At 43.1% G+C, this 20,020-nt stretch overlaps 1 protein-coding gene across 2 annotated transcripts in view; it reads left to right on the forward strand.

Moving 5' to 3' along the window:
* Window positions 1-20,020, forward strand: part of LOC143460934 (coronin-7-like) — a 38,624-nt gene that overhangs the window by 15,346 nt on the left and 3,258 nt on the right. For both annotated transcript variants that reach the window (XM_076958637.1, XM_076958629.1), the window contains exons 8-14: window positions 16,894-16,948; window positions 17,781-17,832; window positions 18,521-18,666; window positions 18,897-18,992; window positions 19,060-19,282; window positions 19,524-19,702; window positions 19,777-19,969. In XM_076958637.1, coding sequence (XP_076814752.1) covers window positions 16,894-16,948; window positions 17,781-17,832; window positions 18,521-18,666; window positions 18,897-18,992; window positions 19,060-19,282; window positions 19,524-19,702; window positions 19,777-19,969 — 944 coding nt within the window. The remainder of the gene's footprint in view (window positions 1-16,893; window positions 16,949-17,780; window positions 17,833-18,520; window positions 18,667-18,896; window positions 18,993-19,059; window positions 19,283-19,523; window positions 19,703-19,776; window positions 19,970-20,020) is intronic.

Below are 20,020 nucleotides of genomic sequence, written 5' to 3' on the forward strand. Positions count from 1 at the left end.
ATCCGTCTAATCTGAAGTAGACAAGGTGGCATTCATGTTATGCGCATATATAGAGACTTGAGGGTCGAAGTTGCCCAACGGCGTCACACAGTCCATTACACCTCGATCTCTCGTAAGTATAGCAGCAATATTAAAGCCGTGCAGAGAGCAGTGATTTTAATGCGACACGCGTTTCAAGCCCTGAGTGATAACTGTCCGCTTTTAGTACCAGCTCTCAATCGTTGTTGTTTAAACCTCCGACAGCGAAGTGGTAATCCTTCGCTTAATTCCCGATACTTTGCAACTTTTTCGAAGGCGTCCTTGCTTTAAATCAATCTAATCCGGCGCTAACGAAACTGGGCCGGCAAATTACGGATCCCTGCCTGAAGGATTAACTCTCAGCTCTATCAGCTTGTCCACCTCCCATAAATCGAACAACGTCGCCGTAAACGAAATTAACATTGGTGACCCCATCTACTTAACAGACGGCCGCATCGTTTTCGCTTGACCCTGACTTGAGTGCGAAAACTTAATCCAGTTCCAACACGTTTGACGCGACCCGATTATTGCCCGTTAATGGGCCGGGCAATTTGTAAGCAATACTGCCTGTTCTTAACGGGGTCTTACCGACCTCAAAAAACTTGCGGCTGAGAGTGCACCTAACAATGTCGTATGTGCTGGTTTAACAGTTTTACAGGCGGCAGTGCATTTTATCGATCAAGTCATTTCGCGTCTGGGCTAGCGAAAGTGGTTTCCTACAGTTTTCGTTAGCGCGGCCTCTAAGCCAGCAGTGTTTAGGAGGGTTAACGTGCGCCCGCCCCTTTTGTTGTGTCTGCAAGCCGATTTGCGAACGATGTGACGTAATCGGTCGTTGGCTGGCAGGTTGCATTTCAAACCGCAATGCTTTAAGCCCGCCATCACCTTCTAACTTAAATGAATGGAGCTCAAGCGTTGTTTTGGATTCAGTTACACTACTGACGAGGTGTTGGCGCGGGTACCGCTTTGCTATCCCTCCCAAAACAAACAACTTTTTAACGTGCTCCTCGCCCTTGAACCATGGAGACCCGATAATGCGCGATGCTTTATGATCGCGTCGGAGGTCTCTTCCGGAGTTGGAAGATCAAAAACAATGAGGAAGACATCGTCGCCCGATTTTTACGCCTGTAAGCGTATTGTTTTACTTCCTATTATAAGAATATCGCGACATGCCGACGCTTATACTGGCGTATTGAAGGGAACTTCAGCCTCACAATGTACCCCTTGCGTCTTCACTGCTCTAAGACGAACTTGCGTTGTATTTGCTCGTCCGAGAGACGAATATTCAAAGAAAGATTTCTAACACGCAACGATAACACGACAACAGATAGGCCAATAAATTTAATTTGCTCCGAGAGTAGGTTTGTGAATTGAACCCACCTGCCCGTAGCACGTGACTTTGAGTAGTTCTACTCGTAGCGTTCATCACCAAACATGGAGTGATCTATAGCGCTTCTCGAACCGAAGTAAGGAAGATGATGTTTGCGACATTTTTATAGTTACGTGCACCTGCCGGATAAATAAACGTTAACTTTGCAGCATTGCCCGTTTTTGTCCCTCTACGCATCATATTTGATGATCAAATAGGGGCGGAAATCTTTTTGTTTGCTTTGCTCGTCGTATATAGTCTAGAATACCTTCGTTGTGAGACCGCTATAAAGCCGATTTCAAATTTATGACATATTTTACCAAACTCCTGCGTAGTGTGTCACTTTGAACCATCTAAGTGACGCATCTCGTATCTAAATGCGAGCTTCAGCTTCTGTTGCCAACTGTCCTATGATATGATGTTAAAAAACGTTTGTAAAAGTTGTCAATGATTTCACACGCTGGTGTCGTTTTCAAAGTTTATCTCAAGTCGGTATTGCCACGTAGAATTGAACCCACGGCATTGCCTTTAACTAAACGTTCTGACGTTGTTTGCGTCAGATCACAAGTAACTGTAATCGCCGATCGACCCAATATTTACTAAAAACGAAATGTTTGGCCGAAAAGAGTTTCTACAGCAGCGTTAGAGACATTATCTTCTACATGAGTCAATTTCAACATAGACCTTGGTACAGCTTCATCTCGGCTGAATAAACTGGTAAGAGCCGCATTTATCTTCTGCACTAACCGGCACCTGTGTGTTACCTGAAACGTTTGCTGTAACTTGTTTCTGTTCAAACGGAAACGTCGTAAAAGTTTTCCGATTTTGGCCGAGCGTCGATGCTCTAAAGCCGCGAAGCGTGAAACAGTGACCGAGGTTCTTAGACATAACTCTTTAAAAACTTCAGGAATATCTTTGGTAATTCTCGGCTTGTAGTTGTTGTTACATCTTACTTGACAAATGACGTCGAGGCAAAGATTCTTTTAATTCCAAAACAACAAAATCTTAGCAATCGAACATTAAATTCACACGTATGTATGTGAATGGGGTCATATCCTTTCTCTCTCACTGTTTTGAAACCGCGTATCGTTGCTAATTTACAGTGAACGAAGGTTTTCCGCAAAAAATATAAGTTTAATCTTAGCATAGATCGTTATATTTTTGCATCTCTGTGTATGCGACCGCGGGTCACTTCTATACGCTGTAAAGCTGAACGTTGTTGTTTCGATTCACTTTACCTTTGTACACTTTTCATGAAAAGTCACACATGTTCGTTTCACTTTCTCGTGAAAGCTTGTCCTGTCCTTCAACAAGCGCGTATCTAAGTCCCAACAGCTAATAAAACCACGTATCCCGATCTACAACTACATGCATAACAGCATTAACATGACTGATGGTCGACGGAGCCTAGCCGAGAGAGAGAGAATAACATAACTTTGTTGATAGTGTTTCTCTTCGTGCCGCTCCCCTATTCTCCTTAAGTATTTTCCCGCCGTTTCAACCAAGTAAACCCGAAGCTGACGAATCTCTTTTTTTCGACGACTGCAACAAGACCGATTGCTAATCGAAGCGTAACTTCGCCTTTCGGCGACTAACGCCTTCACGACGAAATTTTCGAGTGGTTGATGTTAGGGGTGAGTTTCCGGCCCCTCTGAAATGAGATATCTTCTAAAGCTTTTGTTGTGCCCGGCAACTTGTATTAGGAGGTTCCAGCTGCTCTTTTGCAGGAGAAAGTGTGAAACCGGGCCGAGTTCGATTCTTTGTCCTCGAATTCTGTTTGCGAATTGTTTTGGCACCAACTTGCAATTTGATCGTGCGAAAAACATCACTGCTGTAATTTGCATTTTGCAACACTCAGTGCATTTCCGGGTATTAAACGCCTAATTGTCTTTTGCGTGCTGTAGTTGGGTTCAATGTCACCAACAAGAAACTAGTGCCGGAAAACACATTAATCCCTAAAGACGTACGTTAAGATGGTTGTAAATATGTCTCAGTCGCCAAACTGACGGATTTTAATATTTTAAAGCCAGAACCCGACTGGAACAACAGAATGACGTTCCCTAAATTCGTAAACTGGCCTTACACGACGTACTTTGACTAACTCTATTAAATCCTATATTGAACGACCAACTTCACGACATGAAAAAAGTTAAACTGCTCAAGTAACGCTGAAAACGCCAAAACAATCTGGTTAAATTGGCGATTAGCTGGCGACGTTGCAGATGCTTTGCGAGAGCTTGATTTTGTTTTGTCCACAATTTGTTTGTGATCTTACCTGCGGTCAGACGAAATTAGCCGATTTAGGACGATTACGAGTTTGGCTTTTTACGCCACTTCGGTCACGGCTTGCCACAGGCGATTTTTCCTTGCTTTTATCGAACGTTTAATGAAAGTCATTTATACTCATCATGACTTGGAATATGATCGTTCTGTCTCCTTTTAACCCAGTGGAGAAGTTTGGTTGAAATTGCACGAAAACCACGTTGTGTTCGTCGCCAGATCTGATCCAACGTGATTGACTTTTGTCTATTTCACCGAAATATGTTGATTTTTACATGACACCTCGTATTTTATGCATAGCCGTGCATACAACCAATTACAATCGTACAATCAATTCCGGAGAAAACCAAGTGATTAATCCAATCCAAACAGAAACATACATAGCCTGATAAATGCAAAAATGTTTGATCAAAAGTCAACTAGAACAACGCAGGAAAAAGCAATCATTTCCAACATTTAGTTTTGCGGCCAATACAGAACTCCATATCAACACTTCGCCTGATATTGACAGTTTGCTACTTGACTCTTACGGCAGCCTCACGCCATCGCGGAAAGGAAGAATCGACGCTCATTCTAGGACTCCTTTTGCTTAAAGCGCGAGTTATGCGATTGTTTTCATAGATAGCATCAGCGCATTGAAACGCTTTCAAAGGCAACACTAGACTCACAAAATCAGCCCCGCACCGCTAATGCACCGCGCAATCCATCCGCACCAACCCTTCTGTATCCTTCGCCGTGACACCACTGACCCATGACGTCATTTCAACCATGTCATCGCGCTTGAACGTCAACATATACCGGCAGATGCCGATAATGAATCTTTTGTGAACACTTTATGGACGGTATACCCGACCAAATTTTTTTATAGACATTCGCCGCTGTGTCCACACATCACTCCTCGTCACAGAATCAAGTTATATTTCAATTGTGACGTTTTTGTGCCTTTGTTGCGGAATAAACGGTGACAGACAAAAGGAGCTAATGACTCCTCCAATAGCCATCTTTTCTCTATGGTCGCATTCTTTCTGTCTTCTACCTGGCTGAGATGAAAGCGCTCTTATAAGGAAAATACCGACTTTAAAAATATCAGCGACGAAAAGTTATTTTGCGTTTCGCTCCAAGGCAGTCAATGAAAGGCTTGGATTCTTGCAAACGCGTCGTTTGCCTAAAAATTTCCGAAGATGACGCCTTGAGCCCGTGAAGAGTAAATTCGTGGCATGAGAATCAACGTCAGCAAATTTTCCCGAACTTTCCACATCCAGCAATATACAAATTAGCTTTCTATCTTAATCAAGAAACGCATTTTCCCAGCCCGAATCTGTTGCACGAACGAAAACCACCGCGAAATGTTATCAACTAATTATAGACGCGTGCGAATGCGACAGTGTGGTTAATGACGGCACGCGACTCCGGCATACCTCGCATCTTTCAGCTATGAGACGGCTTTGAAATGTCCTGAAAAGGTGAAAACGACTTCAAAAAAAATTTGTTTGTTTGAACTTACCCATAGATGCTTTAAGTAGCGATCGTAGAATCCTTTTGCGGTTATAAGCCATTTGCTATTTCGCTTTGGGTTTTACCGTTAAGTCCATGCAGCGTAGTATAATATATTTCAACCTGGTACAAGGCACAAACCACACAACTAACTTAAATCGCCGGCACTTTGTATCGTTTAATTCGCCAAGCACTTGTCAATTACACATAATTTTATGTCATAATGCGATATTGTGACGTGTCCGTTCAACCATGCTTTTACAGCGGACATGCGCCCACCTGCTGTAATCGTTGCAGATTAACTTGGCTATTACCGTAAACGCAGAAGCGATCATGACTAAGAATCACCAAAAACATGCGCACATCACTACACGTTGCTTTATACATCGCTTCCAATTACAATCTCAAATTCCACTTATAAAGAACTATTATAAATTGACTTCTTGCTCACGACGCCGAAGCTCTGCTTAAACTGACCTGGAACGTTTCAGAACCGTCGAAGGCCGGCTAATAGATCCCGATTATTCCGATTGTGATAACATTAAGCAGATCTAACTGAGCTATCCTCCGCGAAGAGAAAAGCGGAAGATTTCTTCATCTCTGACGGCGACGCGCGACGGAACGATAACAGACATGATAGTTTCGTGATGACGTACGACAAAATCGCCTTTCTGGGCCTTGTATAAGCGAAATCCTGGCTTCGCCATCTTTACCTTATCGTAAGCAGTCCGCACTCAATCGACTTCGATTAAAGGCTCTTTGCTGGGGCTGCCACGCTCCACAAGCAAGACTGCTCTTAAGCTAATTTAAGTGGGCAAGTTTTATTAGGTAAGCCTTTGTGGGCGCCCCACTTGCCGCGAGTGTAGTTGCTTCTTAAGGCAGTTTCGACCACAAGGCTTAAGCACTGCATTCCTGTCCTCAATCGTTGCTGAAACCTACATTGGAATTTCTCTGCATTCACAATGCAGAGCAGACTCTAATATTCATACAAGGTTTCAAACCAGATAATATACCACACAGCCCAGTACAGTTTGACACATCTTTGCAACTATTAAGAAGTCTGTCCCGTATTTGTTTCTCCTATTGCGTTCCAATGAACGAAAGGTCTGCACTACTTGCCATGTCAGGTCTGTACTACTTGCCATGTCATGTATTTTCCGCCCACCGCTTATGACTGTGCTTGCAACGAAGTAAGTTCGACAATTTTGACACCATCAGTTTGAAAATTGGACAAGTTTGGGCAAGATTTTTAATTACGGATACAAGGTCGCTCACGGGCTATCACAAATCTGCTTAATCATCGCCGCGTCCTCATGAAGACTCTAAACTTCTTATTTTGGAAGTCTGCCAAATGTTTTCTATGGTTTTGCGCATCCTCGTACAACTTTTCAGCGATTTTATAAACCGTTGTGCAAATAAGTTATCCACCTCAAACATGTATAATGAAAATATTTATCGAGCATTCTATATTATACGAGTATGACATTTTCTCATTTGAACAAGCATATGTAGTTGATGCGATGAACCAATGCAATTTTAAACTTACTGGCTGTACAAGCATCGAAACATTAGCTTTTCGTCTTCAACTCTCTTAGTGGTTTGTGTCAGTGGTGAATATTTACTCGGCTTTTTTCTCGTCATGTCTATAGACTAACCTGTCAAGTCTCGGCCTACGGTTAATAAACCTGTCACTGTTTGTGAACCTCAGACTCAGGAACTCAGATATTTTGTTTCCGTGTGCGGTTTTAAATCGTTGATTTTTACGTTTGTTTGATTTTGGTGGCTGTAAAATATATTTTAATGCAGCAGCAACGACGAGCAAGGGCGCCAAATGTCCATTCCCACCGGTTTTTTAGTGGCTCATGTATGACGTCACCACTCTCCTCTCTGCGTGGGAAACAATTACGGCGACGTTCAATAAAGATCTGAATTTTATAACGGGAAAAGGTGTAATTGATGAAAGACAACTCCTCGCTTTAATTTAGTTCTTAACAGTGCGTTGTCTTTTTTTTGGTATCCTCTGGAACTAGGAGGGTCCCTGGGCAGTAAATCTGCTACACCGGGTGTGTTTGAACAAGTTGCTCTACCGAATTGGAACCTAGTTTAATAGGTCCGCTCAATTGTATGTGGGATGACGTCACTAGCACATTTGAAATTTGAGTGAAATGTTACGACGCCCACACACTTCTTACCAGCTCATTTCGTTCGGGGACGCGCCGGATGTGACGATTTTCTTTCGAGGACGAAACGTCGCTTGTTCTCTTGCATAAAGCGCGTGCTGGTGCACTTTAGAACGTGTTTTAAGCGATCTTCCCGAAATAGCTCCTTTCCCACGACCTCAAGGAGCAGCGAAGTTATCCCTGGGCGCGAAAACGATCGCTCGCGTGTTTGGCGGGAAAATTCGACAGAAATATGGAAACGCGCGAAGGGGAAGCCTTCGCGGATCCATGATGCAGTCGTTGCCGATTCGGATGTTTCCATTGATTCTGTAGCTTCGCGTCCATTCTGGAAGCGCTATAAGGTAATTAGTGACTTGTTACTTTCCAACTGCGCAGAGGTCGTGACACGTCGCCAACTCCATTGTCCGGCTGTCACGCATGACAGACCACAATGACGTCACAAACAGGACACGAACATTGCAGTTATATTGACGTGGGAAGGCGTGATTGGCCACGGTCGCATTACGTGGAACAATTGCACTTTCAAAACGGAGAAACTCGAATTTTGTTTTGAGTTTGAAAACTTGTCTTGGCTGATTGAGCTGATTCGATAGATGCTTTGTCTGGAGCATTCTGCTGGCGCCGGCGTTGGTACTAAAATGAATGATATCTTTCGTTAATGTGTTTATTTTTCTCGGCTGACACAGGCACGTTGTTATTAATATCACGTGATCGAAGTGTATTGTGATTTCACAAGGATTTGTTGATTTTAATAACCGCAGTTCTGTTGTAGAAAGCGGAATGGAAAAGAAAATGAACTTTTATTGTATTTCAACATCCTCGCTCGCGTGGCAGAAAGCAGCTTGTTTGCAAAAGACGCCGCATCATGCTTAAGATTCCCCGTGTCCCTGTTGCCTTTAGATAAACGCTTTTACAACTTTTTTCGTACCACGACTCCTTTTTGACCTAAGACCTACGAGTTAAAAATATATCATACGTCACTGTAGCATTTACAAACAACGTGTATAGTTAAAATAATGCGGAACTATTTGTTGAACGAAAACTTATCCATTGTAATTGGTCTTGAGTGAGATGGCCGGCGTTGCAAGTTAGTGACAAGTTTGTTTACGTGCGTGGCTCCCTTGTTTACAGAACGCGGCGCAGATTTGACTCTACAGCCATTTGCCTCTGACATTAGTTTACATCCGACGCGGAAAGTTTATTCTCCCGTAAACAGGCCGATGAGCCACAGAAAATCACTAAATAATGAGAACTTTTATTTTTCTCGCAAAACGAACACTAGGGCAAAAGCAATACAGTACAAAACATATTTATTACCCTAAGAATAATATTTCCGGGTATGTTCCGGAAACCCTATTAATCAAAAACGTTTGTGGTTCTGTCGCTGTATGATTTCCAATTTCCAAGATTGTCGAAAATTTTGCAGAATCTCATAAGTAAAGATAAACAAGATCAAGTTCCAACATGGCGGACAGCGGTGCCGATGGGTTCATTGCAATCTTTGCAAACTAGTTTTAAACTATTTCTGTTTGTCGTAAAAATGAATTGAAAAAATTCTTGTACACCCGCTTCTCAAAGATCTTGTGGCCCCAGAAAAGGGGTCAATGACCCCAATGGGGGTTAGGAACCACAATGAGGAGCGCGACTTCCAAGTTGTAAACCATTGTTTTAATGTCTTTTTGCTGTGATTGGTTAAGTACGCATTAATATGTCTTGCATTACAGGCCGGTAAACATGGTGGAAAAAATTCACAACTTAAATCTTAGCACAGTACACGTTTCTTATCGGTCTGTTTCGCTGTGCTGGTTTTAACCACAGCTCCGACCTAGAACAAACCCTAGAACCAAGTCGGTGGGAAACAAAAAAGTTTGGTTTTAGCGTTATCCAAGTGAACTCAAGCTATTATCGCTTAAACTCGCACCACAATGAATTGAAAACCACACCGTCGTTTCACGTTAAACGCTTGGGAATAACAACAAATACTCATGATGAAGTTTTATAGGACAAGTTTGAAACTTTCACATCGCAGCATGTAGTTGCTCCTGCAATCAACATATCATGTGTTGTGCTCCAACTGCATTGACTGACACTGTCGACTGGCCCGGCGAAGCGTGACATTTGTTAGTCAAGCGTGACCTTATTGCGTCAATGTAAGTCAGTGAAGCGGAAAATGCCGTATCCAAAGTTCCAAATGAGGAGATCATAGCGCTTTATCGAGACCCGTCGGGATTCAGAATAATAACTGCCCAGTGGTCATTAAACCAACACAGGTGGAAAAGAGTTAAATTACAAGCCTGCAGCTGACCGCAGTCGGTTGCAAGGTCACTATGCGGAGACCACTCCCAAAGTCACGCGAGGAATGTTCTGGAAAAAATGGAGCGTTTGACGCTGGTAGGGGTGAGTGGAAGTCTCCTCCATCAACCTGTCTAAGCATGCAGGCGTTAATATAATTCGTTGTTCTCGTACAAGTACAACGAGCATGGACTTCGCCCACGCTTGTTGCTCTTTCAACAGAAATTCATCAGCTCAGTCACGACCTCCCAAACTTTCCTCGTAATTCATTAGCTCCGGGTTCACGCGTTGGTCGTGGACCGCCCTCCCAAACTACGATAAGCGTCGTTGTCGATCTGCAAAGGCCTTGTTCGACTTGGAGAAAGTGATTGTTTTTTTGTGGATGCTGACAGGTTCGCTTTGCCCGTCGCTTGCACTTGACTGAGCTCACAAATGAAGCGTTCCTGCGCGCGCTTAAAATAACTCGCCATGACAGCGCAGGCTGATCGTCCTGGTTGGAATTTTAACGCGAGTCCGACGATAAATCGGCATCAAATCTGTCTTTGCGCGCCTCAAACAATCGCATGCTTTCATCGTCGTCTTGCCCCACGATGACGTCATATTTGGGGTACACTGACGGCTCACGTGAATGGGTCGAAGTGTTCCAACATGGGTTTGGAGGGGTATCATCCCTAATCTCTGGGCCACCCACGCTGTACACGCGCTTGTGTCACCGAACTTATGAAAATGTTGTTTTAAGAGAAGCCTTTCAGTCGTCGGCCGCCACCGACAATAATTGCTTTAAAAAGCTCCCTTCTTAAGCTTTTGAAAACGACTTATCCTCTACGCACAGTAGCCGAGCCGTGGAACATAGAAAACGTTTTCGACTCGATATAAAAATAAACTGAAGCATTCTTTTGAGGTTCAACTTGCGCCCCAAAACGCTGCTTTGGAAATAAGAAGGTGTTAAAAAGATCCTCGGCTTTTGCCAATCGTCACCTGTGAGTTGCGAAGGGTAGATTATATCTGTCCACCTTGTCCCCACCCATTCCGCATAACGGCACGCCACATCTGTCATTGTTGCATTATTTGGTTAAACCACGCTTCATTTTCAGGCCAAAATTATGATATTGGGTCAGTTTCGTCGGGCATTTACCCCACTCCAAATCGTTTTATTTGGCGCTGATGTTTCGTTCTTCGCCGAAGCCTCAACCTCAAAGCGAATAAACATAGTTTGTGCGTAATTATTCGGTTACGCTATTAGCACACAAGCTCAACTATGCAAAAAAGCACAAGTTGTTTTGACAGGAAGAAATCGTCATAATGTCCTTCGACTGCACGCGGGTAATTTGTGTTGACAGTGAACGCGGACAGAATGAGGGAAAAGTGAACTTAAAAGGACTTAGCTTGTCAAAGAGCCCGCTAAAATATTTGGTTTTGGATTAAAAGTCAATTTGTCGATGGTAAAAGTCATTTGGCCGCGAAGTAAAAAGCGCATTTAAACTTTATTATCTTCAACATCACTGTCTGGTCTCTTTCTAGCGAGCTTAATGCAGATGGATATTCTTTTCAACGCTTTGAATTTGTCTTTTGTCAGATATGCGCCAGTAAAATTCACGTATGTCGTGACGTGGTCGTAGTACACGTCTGTGAAGAAGCCAAGACTGAACTTATTGACCATAAACAGCCATGCACTTATAACTATTGTTGTGTCACATTTGGCTGCAGCTGGAAGCCCAGCTAAATAGTCGGGACCCTGCCTCAAGATCGACTCAACAACTCATATAGGTCAGAGACAAGCGCGTCATCCATGTAATGCTTTTTGTGGCGGCGGTAACTTATTAATGACAAAATGTTGAGAAATATTTGCTAACTTTTGCCGATGACCCCACAACCAGTTATAGACGCGATCTAGTTCAAGGGCGTATGATTCGATTCAGCTCTGCACAGACACCTTGTCTTGCAGACAACCGCTTTTTTCCTGAGTTTGAAGTCCTTGAAATCTGATCCAAGATAGCGTCGCCAGTAATATTTACAACTCATCTGTTTGATTTGGTGTACGCAGTTGTCTCTCCGAAAAGTGACGTTTGTGTGTAAATCATTATTTGTGACGTAAATAATGTGCCTGTTTATGCGCACCGCACTTTGATCTTTGCTGGAAAATGAAGCGACAAAGTAAATGGAATATTTTTAGTCAAACGTTGTCTTAACCCAATATAATCGAATGGAACCGTGAGTCAACATTTCTGTTCAATTGAGCGCTTCAATTAATACGCTCCATTAACCGAATTATCCTCCACGCTAAGCTATCGCTTCAATTAAGACGTTTGAAATATTGGCAACAGATTCACGCATCTTGGTTCCGCTTGCATCTCAATTAAGTTAAACATTTATTTTAAAGTCAGTCCTTTTGAAATAATTTGCCCACGTCGGTCATAATAAGGTTTGCATACGCGTAACGTTTGCTTGAATGGGCTTGCTGTGTTTAAAACACCACGATTATGATCTATGCGAGTTTATCGTTAACGATATAAGATGCTCTTCACATTTCCGATCCAAAAGTGCTCCTGTATTGTCAGCTGCCGCTATTGTTACGTCACAAACAAAAGCAGCGGAGGTGTCGCTTTACAAAAAGCGTTGAACGCGAACGAGTTTGTGTTGAGGAAACTTTAGCTTGTGAACCCGCCGCTCACTCGTTTCGCACCTGACGCCATAACAGGCTTAGTATTACGTCACAATTGCATTTGCGGTTGTGCTTTTTAATGTGAGACGCGATTTTTAGGGACCGACCCTTCAAATCTCACAAAGCGCATGGGAGTTCTGGTGCCATTGACACCGCGATGTCCAATCATCGTGGCCCCAACCGCCGGAAGAGATCGAGTGTTTGTGGAGTGGCCTCGATTTTCTTCGCTTTTTCGTAGAACCGCTTTTTGCTGATCCACTTTTGTATTTTGTATATGGCTTGCTTCGAGAAAACGAATCATTTGTCAGATGTTAAGGACTTGTATTTTAACTTGTTTTTTGTTTCATCAAGTGCAGTTGGTTTCGTTCTGTGTGGTTGAAAAGTATGGCGTCCAAAGTCGTTCATGCATCACATAACGTTTATGACGTAGTCGCGCATGATATTTTATCAACAACAAGTTCGACTGGGAAAATTTAATAACTCGTCAAAAAACTACTTAACAGCCGAGGTTTCTCATATTTGCCGCCCAACTAAAAGGTAATCTCAGTTGATCCTCATGGAGGGTACCAGCGCTTTTTCGCGCCTTTTCACTCAATTTGGCTGTTCCTTACTTATATGCGGTCTATACCCCGCCGTTGTCACGTTATTGTTATAAAGCAGTTGCTCTCCATGAAAGCAATACCACGCTGCGGGTGTTCTCTGACCTTATCCAATGATATTTGCTTTTATTTTTCTGCGACATTCCACAGCTTGAATTAAGAACGACTATTCCCGCCTTTTTATCACGTTTTTGAATGTTTATTTTATCATAAGAAATAATTTGTTTTCGCTTTATGTCGACTGTCTTTTCATTCTCGGACTCTTGTTGGAATTGCCTCTGTGTTGTGCGCTCATTGTGTCTTTGTTTGTAAATTTTTCTTGGCACGAAGCTCCAAAACATAAAAAGATCCTCCTTTTGAACAGAGAGTAATAATAATGTCTGTTTTAAATCTGAAAGCTACGAATGACGAAACATCGTTTTAAAAGTAAGCAAACGAACTGCGGAAGCCGCTGTGTGGGGACATTTATATCGCGTCGCATAACGTCACTTTAAACGGTAATTTGTGGTATGATTTGCTCAGAAGTTCTTAATCATGACGAACACATTTGGAGGTGAATAACACAACAGCGGGAAAATTTAATCAAAATTTTGCTTTTTCCCACAGCATTAAAAATTCCCACATCGTTCAAATATTGTAGTGGTTATGACGTTTGTCTTGTTATTGTATTATCGCCATTTATCAATCTAAGACACCAACTCAATCCAAACCCGTTTTCTGAAACATCCCTAAATTCCTAATCGGCTTCGTTAGCTTTTCGGCCCACGTCGGCATTAAGAATAATACGGAGAGGAAATACACCAGGGCGGTGCTCCATTGTGTCCGAAGCTGTTCATTACGCACCTTTCCGACCTTTCCTTTTCCTGTCATAATAACAGGTTAGCCCCAAATCTTTTGCGCGGTGTTCTTCAAAGTGTTCATTTGAGAGCTCAAGTCACGTGACCAACAGCGACTACTAGACGACTGGACTTAGTACATAAGGTTTATAAACATAAGAGCTAAACTGCTCAACCCATATGTATGGTATACGGCAAGCGTTGTTTGCAGCCCAGAGGTACGTAGGTTTCCTGCAGCGTTTTGTACGGGACAGTTGGCCATTTATCAAGTTCTCTGATCTAAAGTCAATTCGATTCCAAATGAACTAAAACCGTTATTTTGAAAGTCTGGTTATTGGTGAGCCGCCTCGTCTGTTATTAATGTCCAAAAGGCTTTAAAATCTTTATAGGTTTAATGGATGTCGCGCCGGTCTGTTGTTATGAGCCGGTTGTCCACAAACGTTTAAAGCTCTTGGGGAAAGACGAATGATATTGTGAACAAATTTTTACAAAACGACTCCTACCGCGCTACAAATAGAAGGAAATAAACAAATGACGTCACCGTTCATCGCTGATTTAAGCCGCCCCCCGTTGTTGGGATTGCGCCGTTATTACCAATTCATTTTTCATCGCTTCCCCCTTTTATTCGGTTGGTTTGTTTTTTGAATCCTCGGGTCAGTGAAGTCTATGAAAGGGGCGACTCGTTTGTTTCAAATATCGCGATCGCTTTTACTCGCGCCCCGGAGTCGAGGAGTAAATCCCAAAATTGCTTCTTAAGGAGAATCTGACACGAGCGGCTTTAAAGAGTATTAGAATATCGTCTTACAAAGAAGATCGTTTTCAAACTTGAACGCTCAAACTTCTTCTTGCAACCCGCCGCGCAAGTTCTGGAACGGCAGCCGCACAGAAATACGTTCAGGAATGGATTCGTTCCTGGTTTCAATTCTGTTGTTTGATGTTGAAAACTTTTCACTGATCTCCATCCGCGTGCAAACTTTCTTTACTGCTATGCACGAAACCTCGTAGTAATAAGTGATTTGCGACTTTACTGCGATTGTATTTCAACCTGATTGAATTTCATTTACGATTTTCATTTTAACCAATGATGCGAATTATGATGGAATATTATCTAAAGACGTTAAATGCCGCACGTGATCTAGGTAAGTGGGCCCAGATACGCAGAACAGCGAGTATTCATCACTTGAAGTGATGGTGTGAGCACCACGTGGGTGTCCATGTAATAGAACAACCAAACCTGAACTGACGGCTACAGCGATCGGTCCTGAAACGACTAGTTGAAATGGCGACAGCTCAAAGAAAGTTTCAACTAAAATTCCTTAATTTCAACAGAAATTTTTTCATTTTTGAGATTGTATTTTCGGCGGCTTGAAAATGAATCGCGTTTGTGTTTCAAGAGCGTACAAGTGCTCCCGTTCGGACGTTTTGTGTGCTGCCGCAACTTGCCGATTTTGCAAAATTTTAAGTGACTTTAGCGTAAAAATCAAAGTTCCGATTTATTGTTCACCGTAGCGGGGCTGCGTCTTGTAACGCAACACCAAGAATGGACGCAGTCAACCGCGAACTTGCCACTCGCTTGACTGGGAAACGAAAACAAGCTTTCCGTGACTTCAGAAAAACGTGTCGAAACTTTTTTCTCGGCAGAAAATCGCGGCGCCGATTTTGTTGCCATCGAAGCTGATGGCGGTGGATCCAGTTACTTGAAAACAACCAGATTAAGGGATAAAAGAGCGTCGTTCTAACAAACCAAATTTCTTTAATTTTGCCTCGTCCTTGCCCGGATCGCCACCTGGTGTAGATATAACGCTGCTTGGTGTTGATGATAATTGTTATTTTACTTTACACCGATGGCAATTCGAAAAAAAAACTGTATCGTCTGAACCCGTGGCTCTGATTAATCACTGGAACAATTTTCAGGAGGAAGTTTGTTTGTCTGTTGAAATTTTTGTTGAAAGTGGATTAATATTTCAGTTCAACGGCAAAAGCCCGTTTTTATCCAGCTTCTAAAATTGGTGCAAATCAGCAAAACCATCTCAGCTTGCTCCGCGTTTTTGCTCATTTTGAGGGTGTCAAGGGGTTAAGATAACAAGATAAGATGATTAATGCGAATTGACGAGAGACGGCGTCACTTAACGATTCAACCAATTTCTCATACATAGTTGTTTGTACAAAGCACGATTATACAAAGCAATTATGACCGCACAAAAGATGTTTTTGCTTCATGCCGTCTCGTTAAAAATGACTTATTGATTCTCCAATTACTCGATTTATTTCTGACTTGCTTAACGAACCGAATAAGACGCTGGTGCACCGTTGGTTGCGATCGACCTCGATTCAATGAACAGTTTAGGTCAAGTTGACGTGCATATTTGCGTTTCTTTCATGAGTGGAAGACACGGGATTCGAACCCAGTTTTGTTTACTTTCAAACTTGTCACGTATAGAACGTCTCGCGTATGCTTTGTGCCTTTTATGACAATGCGATTCGTCATATCGGGAAGATGAAAGTCTTCCGTGTTTATCCTAACCAACGCGTCTGTCAGACAAATTAATTAACTCCGAATTTACAATGGAAATACTGACTGGCTTTAGCAGGGCGGAAACCCTCGCAGAATTTTGAAAACATAATTAGAAGTAGTGCAGTCATTCGTCCAATCTTCTGTGCAATTTACTTGAATTCCAGCCAAGGCCTTTCCAAACGCCGATAGATCACAGTCCCTTTCAATTATACGGGCCTCGATGCTTGGTTTAATGCGGGCCAGGCTGCCAACATGCGCATGAATTTACGCCTGGCCGAATCCATTAGCCTTGATTATCCCAAAAATTTCGAGGTATTACACAACGGCACGGTTTGCTACTTTGCCCCACCCCGCATAATTGCTTGACGCGACTAAACACGTCATACTGCGGACAGAGCTGAACGTTTGTGGCGCATTGCGGTATGTTTTGCAGGATCAGGAAAGTCTATGCACTGTAGTGGTGTTGCATACGTACGGTCGCTGAGGAAATTGGTTTAACAATTTCAAAGTAAATCTGTAGAAATATTTCTAGATTCTGCTTATATTTAACTTTGCTGGTTTTGTGACGTCTCAAGGTATAATATCGGCATATTGATCTAGTTATTATTACGTCACAATAGAATGTAATTGCGATTATTTTGTATATTTCAGTGTTCTGATGCCCTTCTTTGACCCCGACACAAACCTACTCTTTCTATGCGGAAAGGTAAGTTTTGTTGCTGTACATTATAAAACAACACTACAGGCTACTAGCAGGCAAAGACACGACTCGACTTTGTGATACTGTAATTAAAGTCACAGCATTGCGACGTACAGTGTGATACAAAACAATGAAACGAGGAAACTAACCTGAAATTTGAAAAATGAAGTTGCGGATACGTGAACGAGACAGCGCCACCGCCTGGTAGCACCGACTACGCGGGTGGCGCAATTATTGCTCTGATTTGTGAGCACAGAGGTGGCGTGTTTGTCATTCTCAGCTGCGTTTCTGGGGAAAATGAGAACTCGTTTGCGTTTCGCGTGAATAATTCGGCAATAAACATCGTTTCCATCGAACGCGTCACCCGACACCGTTTCTGGAAGATGCCAGGCTTCCTGGAGAAGTCTGGATGTGGCGCAATAAAATGCAACGATTAGCGCAACTTAATTTATGACTATCCGGTTGCATTAAATTGTAAACGGACACCGCGACTCACAACGCATTGTATGCAGTGGAACGTGGGAAGTGAGTCGTCCACAACGTAGCTGGGATGGAACCCAGTATTGAGAACACTGTATGGCCTGGTTGGTTCCTTAACAGGCTGTTACTGCTATTTTTAATGTCCATTTATTACATACGTTGACGGATGACCGCACGCCATATCTGACTAACAACTAAGGTTGTTTTACCGGTAACACGATCGTTTGCTTGATTAATTTGCACGCAAAAGAGTGTTCGGAATATAATATGCAAATGAACGTTAAATCGGAAGTTGAAGTAACATGAATAACCAACGCAGGATTACTGGATCGTTCCAATTTGTTGCTGTACTTTTCAGGGGGATTCTTCTATTAATATTCTTGAAGTTGGATCGGACGAAATCGCTCAAGGTTCGTATTTACTCGATCATTCTTTTTGTAAACATTTTGCACTTAAGCACCAACCCTCGACGATGGTTTAGGCCTTTATAACGTGACACAGGATACCACCCCGCACATTATACACGCGTCAACGGGTCTGCACACTCCGCCAGATGTTCCTCTGTTGCCTTGCCAAGTTCCCTTTTCCTGCTTCGTCTCAGAAACCTGATTTTGTCAGACCACAGACCAAGTCTGATGTTTTGGTCTGTCTCTGGCACGAGCTGCGCCAACTTTTTTCGTTCGCTGGCCGTGAAAATGGTTTTGCCCTTTCGGTTAACTTCATAAATAACCGCAATTAGTTGATTTGTTCTATTACCATAGTTTTCTTTCTTTGCAAAAACCGCACTTGGTATCATTACCATCGTTTCGACGGCGAAGACGGCGACGTTTCACCCGTAATTTTAGTCGACAACAAACTTTGCTGGCATGCGTAAGGTTGAACTAGCTTGGCGGTAAACAAATACACCAAAGCTTTCTCAACCCAAACGTGACTTAATTTATGCCACCGTTCTGTCAAACGAGGACCTTTTATATGGCGTTTGTTGTTGCCACGAGAATATAATAAGCGCCACGCCCGGATTAAACGCGCCCCGAATATCACGAACGCAAAGCGCCACCATATAAGTTACGCTCCACTGACGCTTGTTTGTTGCCACAGCAAGCCACGCCATGCTGCCCGACCAGACGAAAGGAATGAGCATGGCGCCTAAAGTGTGCCTGGACGTGATGGGTTGTGAGGTGGACAGGTTGCTCCAGCTCTGTTCCCGACAGATCGTACCCGTTAGGATTGAAGTACCCCGGAGGGTAAGTTGGGGTCGACAAAGTACCTTGCTTACGTAACAATGGGAGTTTTTTACGTTGTTTTTTGAACATGAAGACAACGATGTGTGTTGCTCAGAGAAATTCCTTCGAAATTTGCCGTTTTATTTCGTTTAAGCAAATATTTGGTTAAAGACAGATTTAGAATTAATTTAAAATCTTTATTAAAGTTCAAATAACTTTGCACTTTAACTTATATTATGAATTATTTTCAGTCAAAAATTGATTTTGCCGCCGAACTTTTTCCTGACACCGACTCCGACGACATCGTGCTGACGTCAGACTCCTGGTTTGAAGGTCAGAATGCCAAGGTAAGTATATGACGTGCGTATGACGTCACATGACGCGTTGATGCCAGAATCTGATGTTTTAACTCAGAGGTTGAAGACAAGTTTAGACCCCTCGCGTCGTAAGTCATTACGTAGTGATGACGAAAGCGGTAATGACGTCTCAAAAACGTCATCACCAGTGAAGAATATTGCGTCAGAACCTGTGGAAAGAGTCGCAGCTCCGGCAGTGAAAAAGGAAGAAGTACAGAAGAGCAAGGCAGTGGAAAGCAAACCAGAGTTGAAACCTAGACCCGCGGCAAAACCGTTTCCCGGTATCACGACCTATCACCATGTTACTTGTGTATAGTAAAATAAAAAAGCAGGTTATAAGACGGCACTCTGAAGTTAAATTGTATGTTTAAATGCTCTACACACGCTTTCGCAAGCATCAGCTCACTTCATCGGCTGTGCTCAGAGACCTTGATGGTTGAGTTGAATTTTGTTGCTTGTGCAGCCACTGAGCTTCAATATTGTAGCGTCGTGTTTTTAACTTTAACGTCATGTGTACGTCAGGTGTACGTCAGTGCAAGTTTCGACACTGGACCGGCACCGTCCTTCATCCATCCACACACATCACTGCAGTCGCTAAACTGAGCCACACTATTCCTGGCGGATCTGATGGTTTCCATGCCAACGATCGTTACGCCGCCGTTCCTCTAACGACACCTGGTGGACACGTCGGAATTATCGAGGTAAACACCAACATCGCGGCTGACGTCATTGTACTTGACATTATGACGTGATGTCATCGTTTGTGTAATCGCAGCTTGCCAAAGTCGGTCGCATAACGGGGGATGTCCCGAGCTTTCAGAATACGTCTCCGGTGACAGACTTCCGATGGGATCCGTTCGACGACCGTCAGTTGGCGGTGGGATTGGACGACGGGTTGGTGAAGATATGGCGGGTCCCAGACGAAGGGTTGTCGGGCACTTTGTCGGAACCGGTCCAAGTATTAGGAGGTTTGAATGTTTTTTCCGCTCTGCGCTTTTCACCTTCTTTTTGCGTTGGTT

Source organism: Clavelina lepadiformis, chromosome 1 (genome assembly GCF_947623445.1).
Source record: "Clavelina lepadiformis chromosome 1, kaClaLepa1.1, whole genome shotgun sequence".
In the NCBI taxonomy this organism is placed as follows: Eukaryota; Metazoa; Chordata; class Ascidiacea; order Aplousobranchia; family Clavelinidae; genus Clavelina; species Clavelina lepadiformis.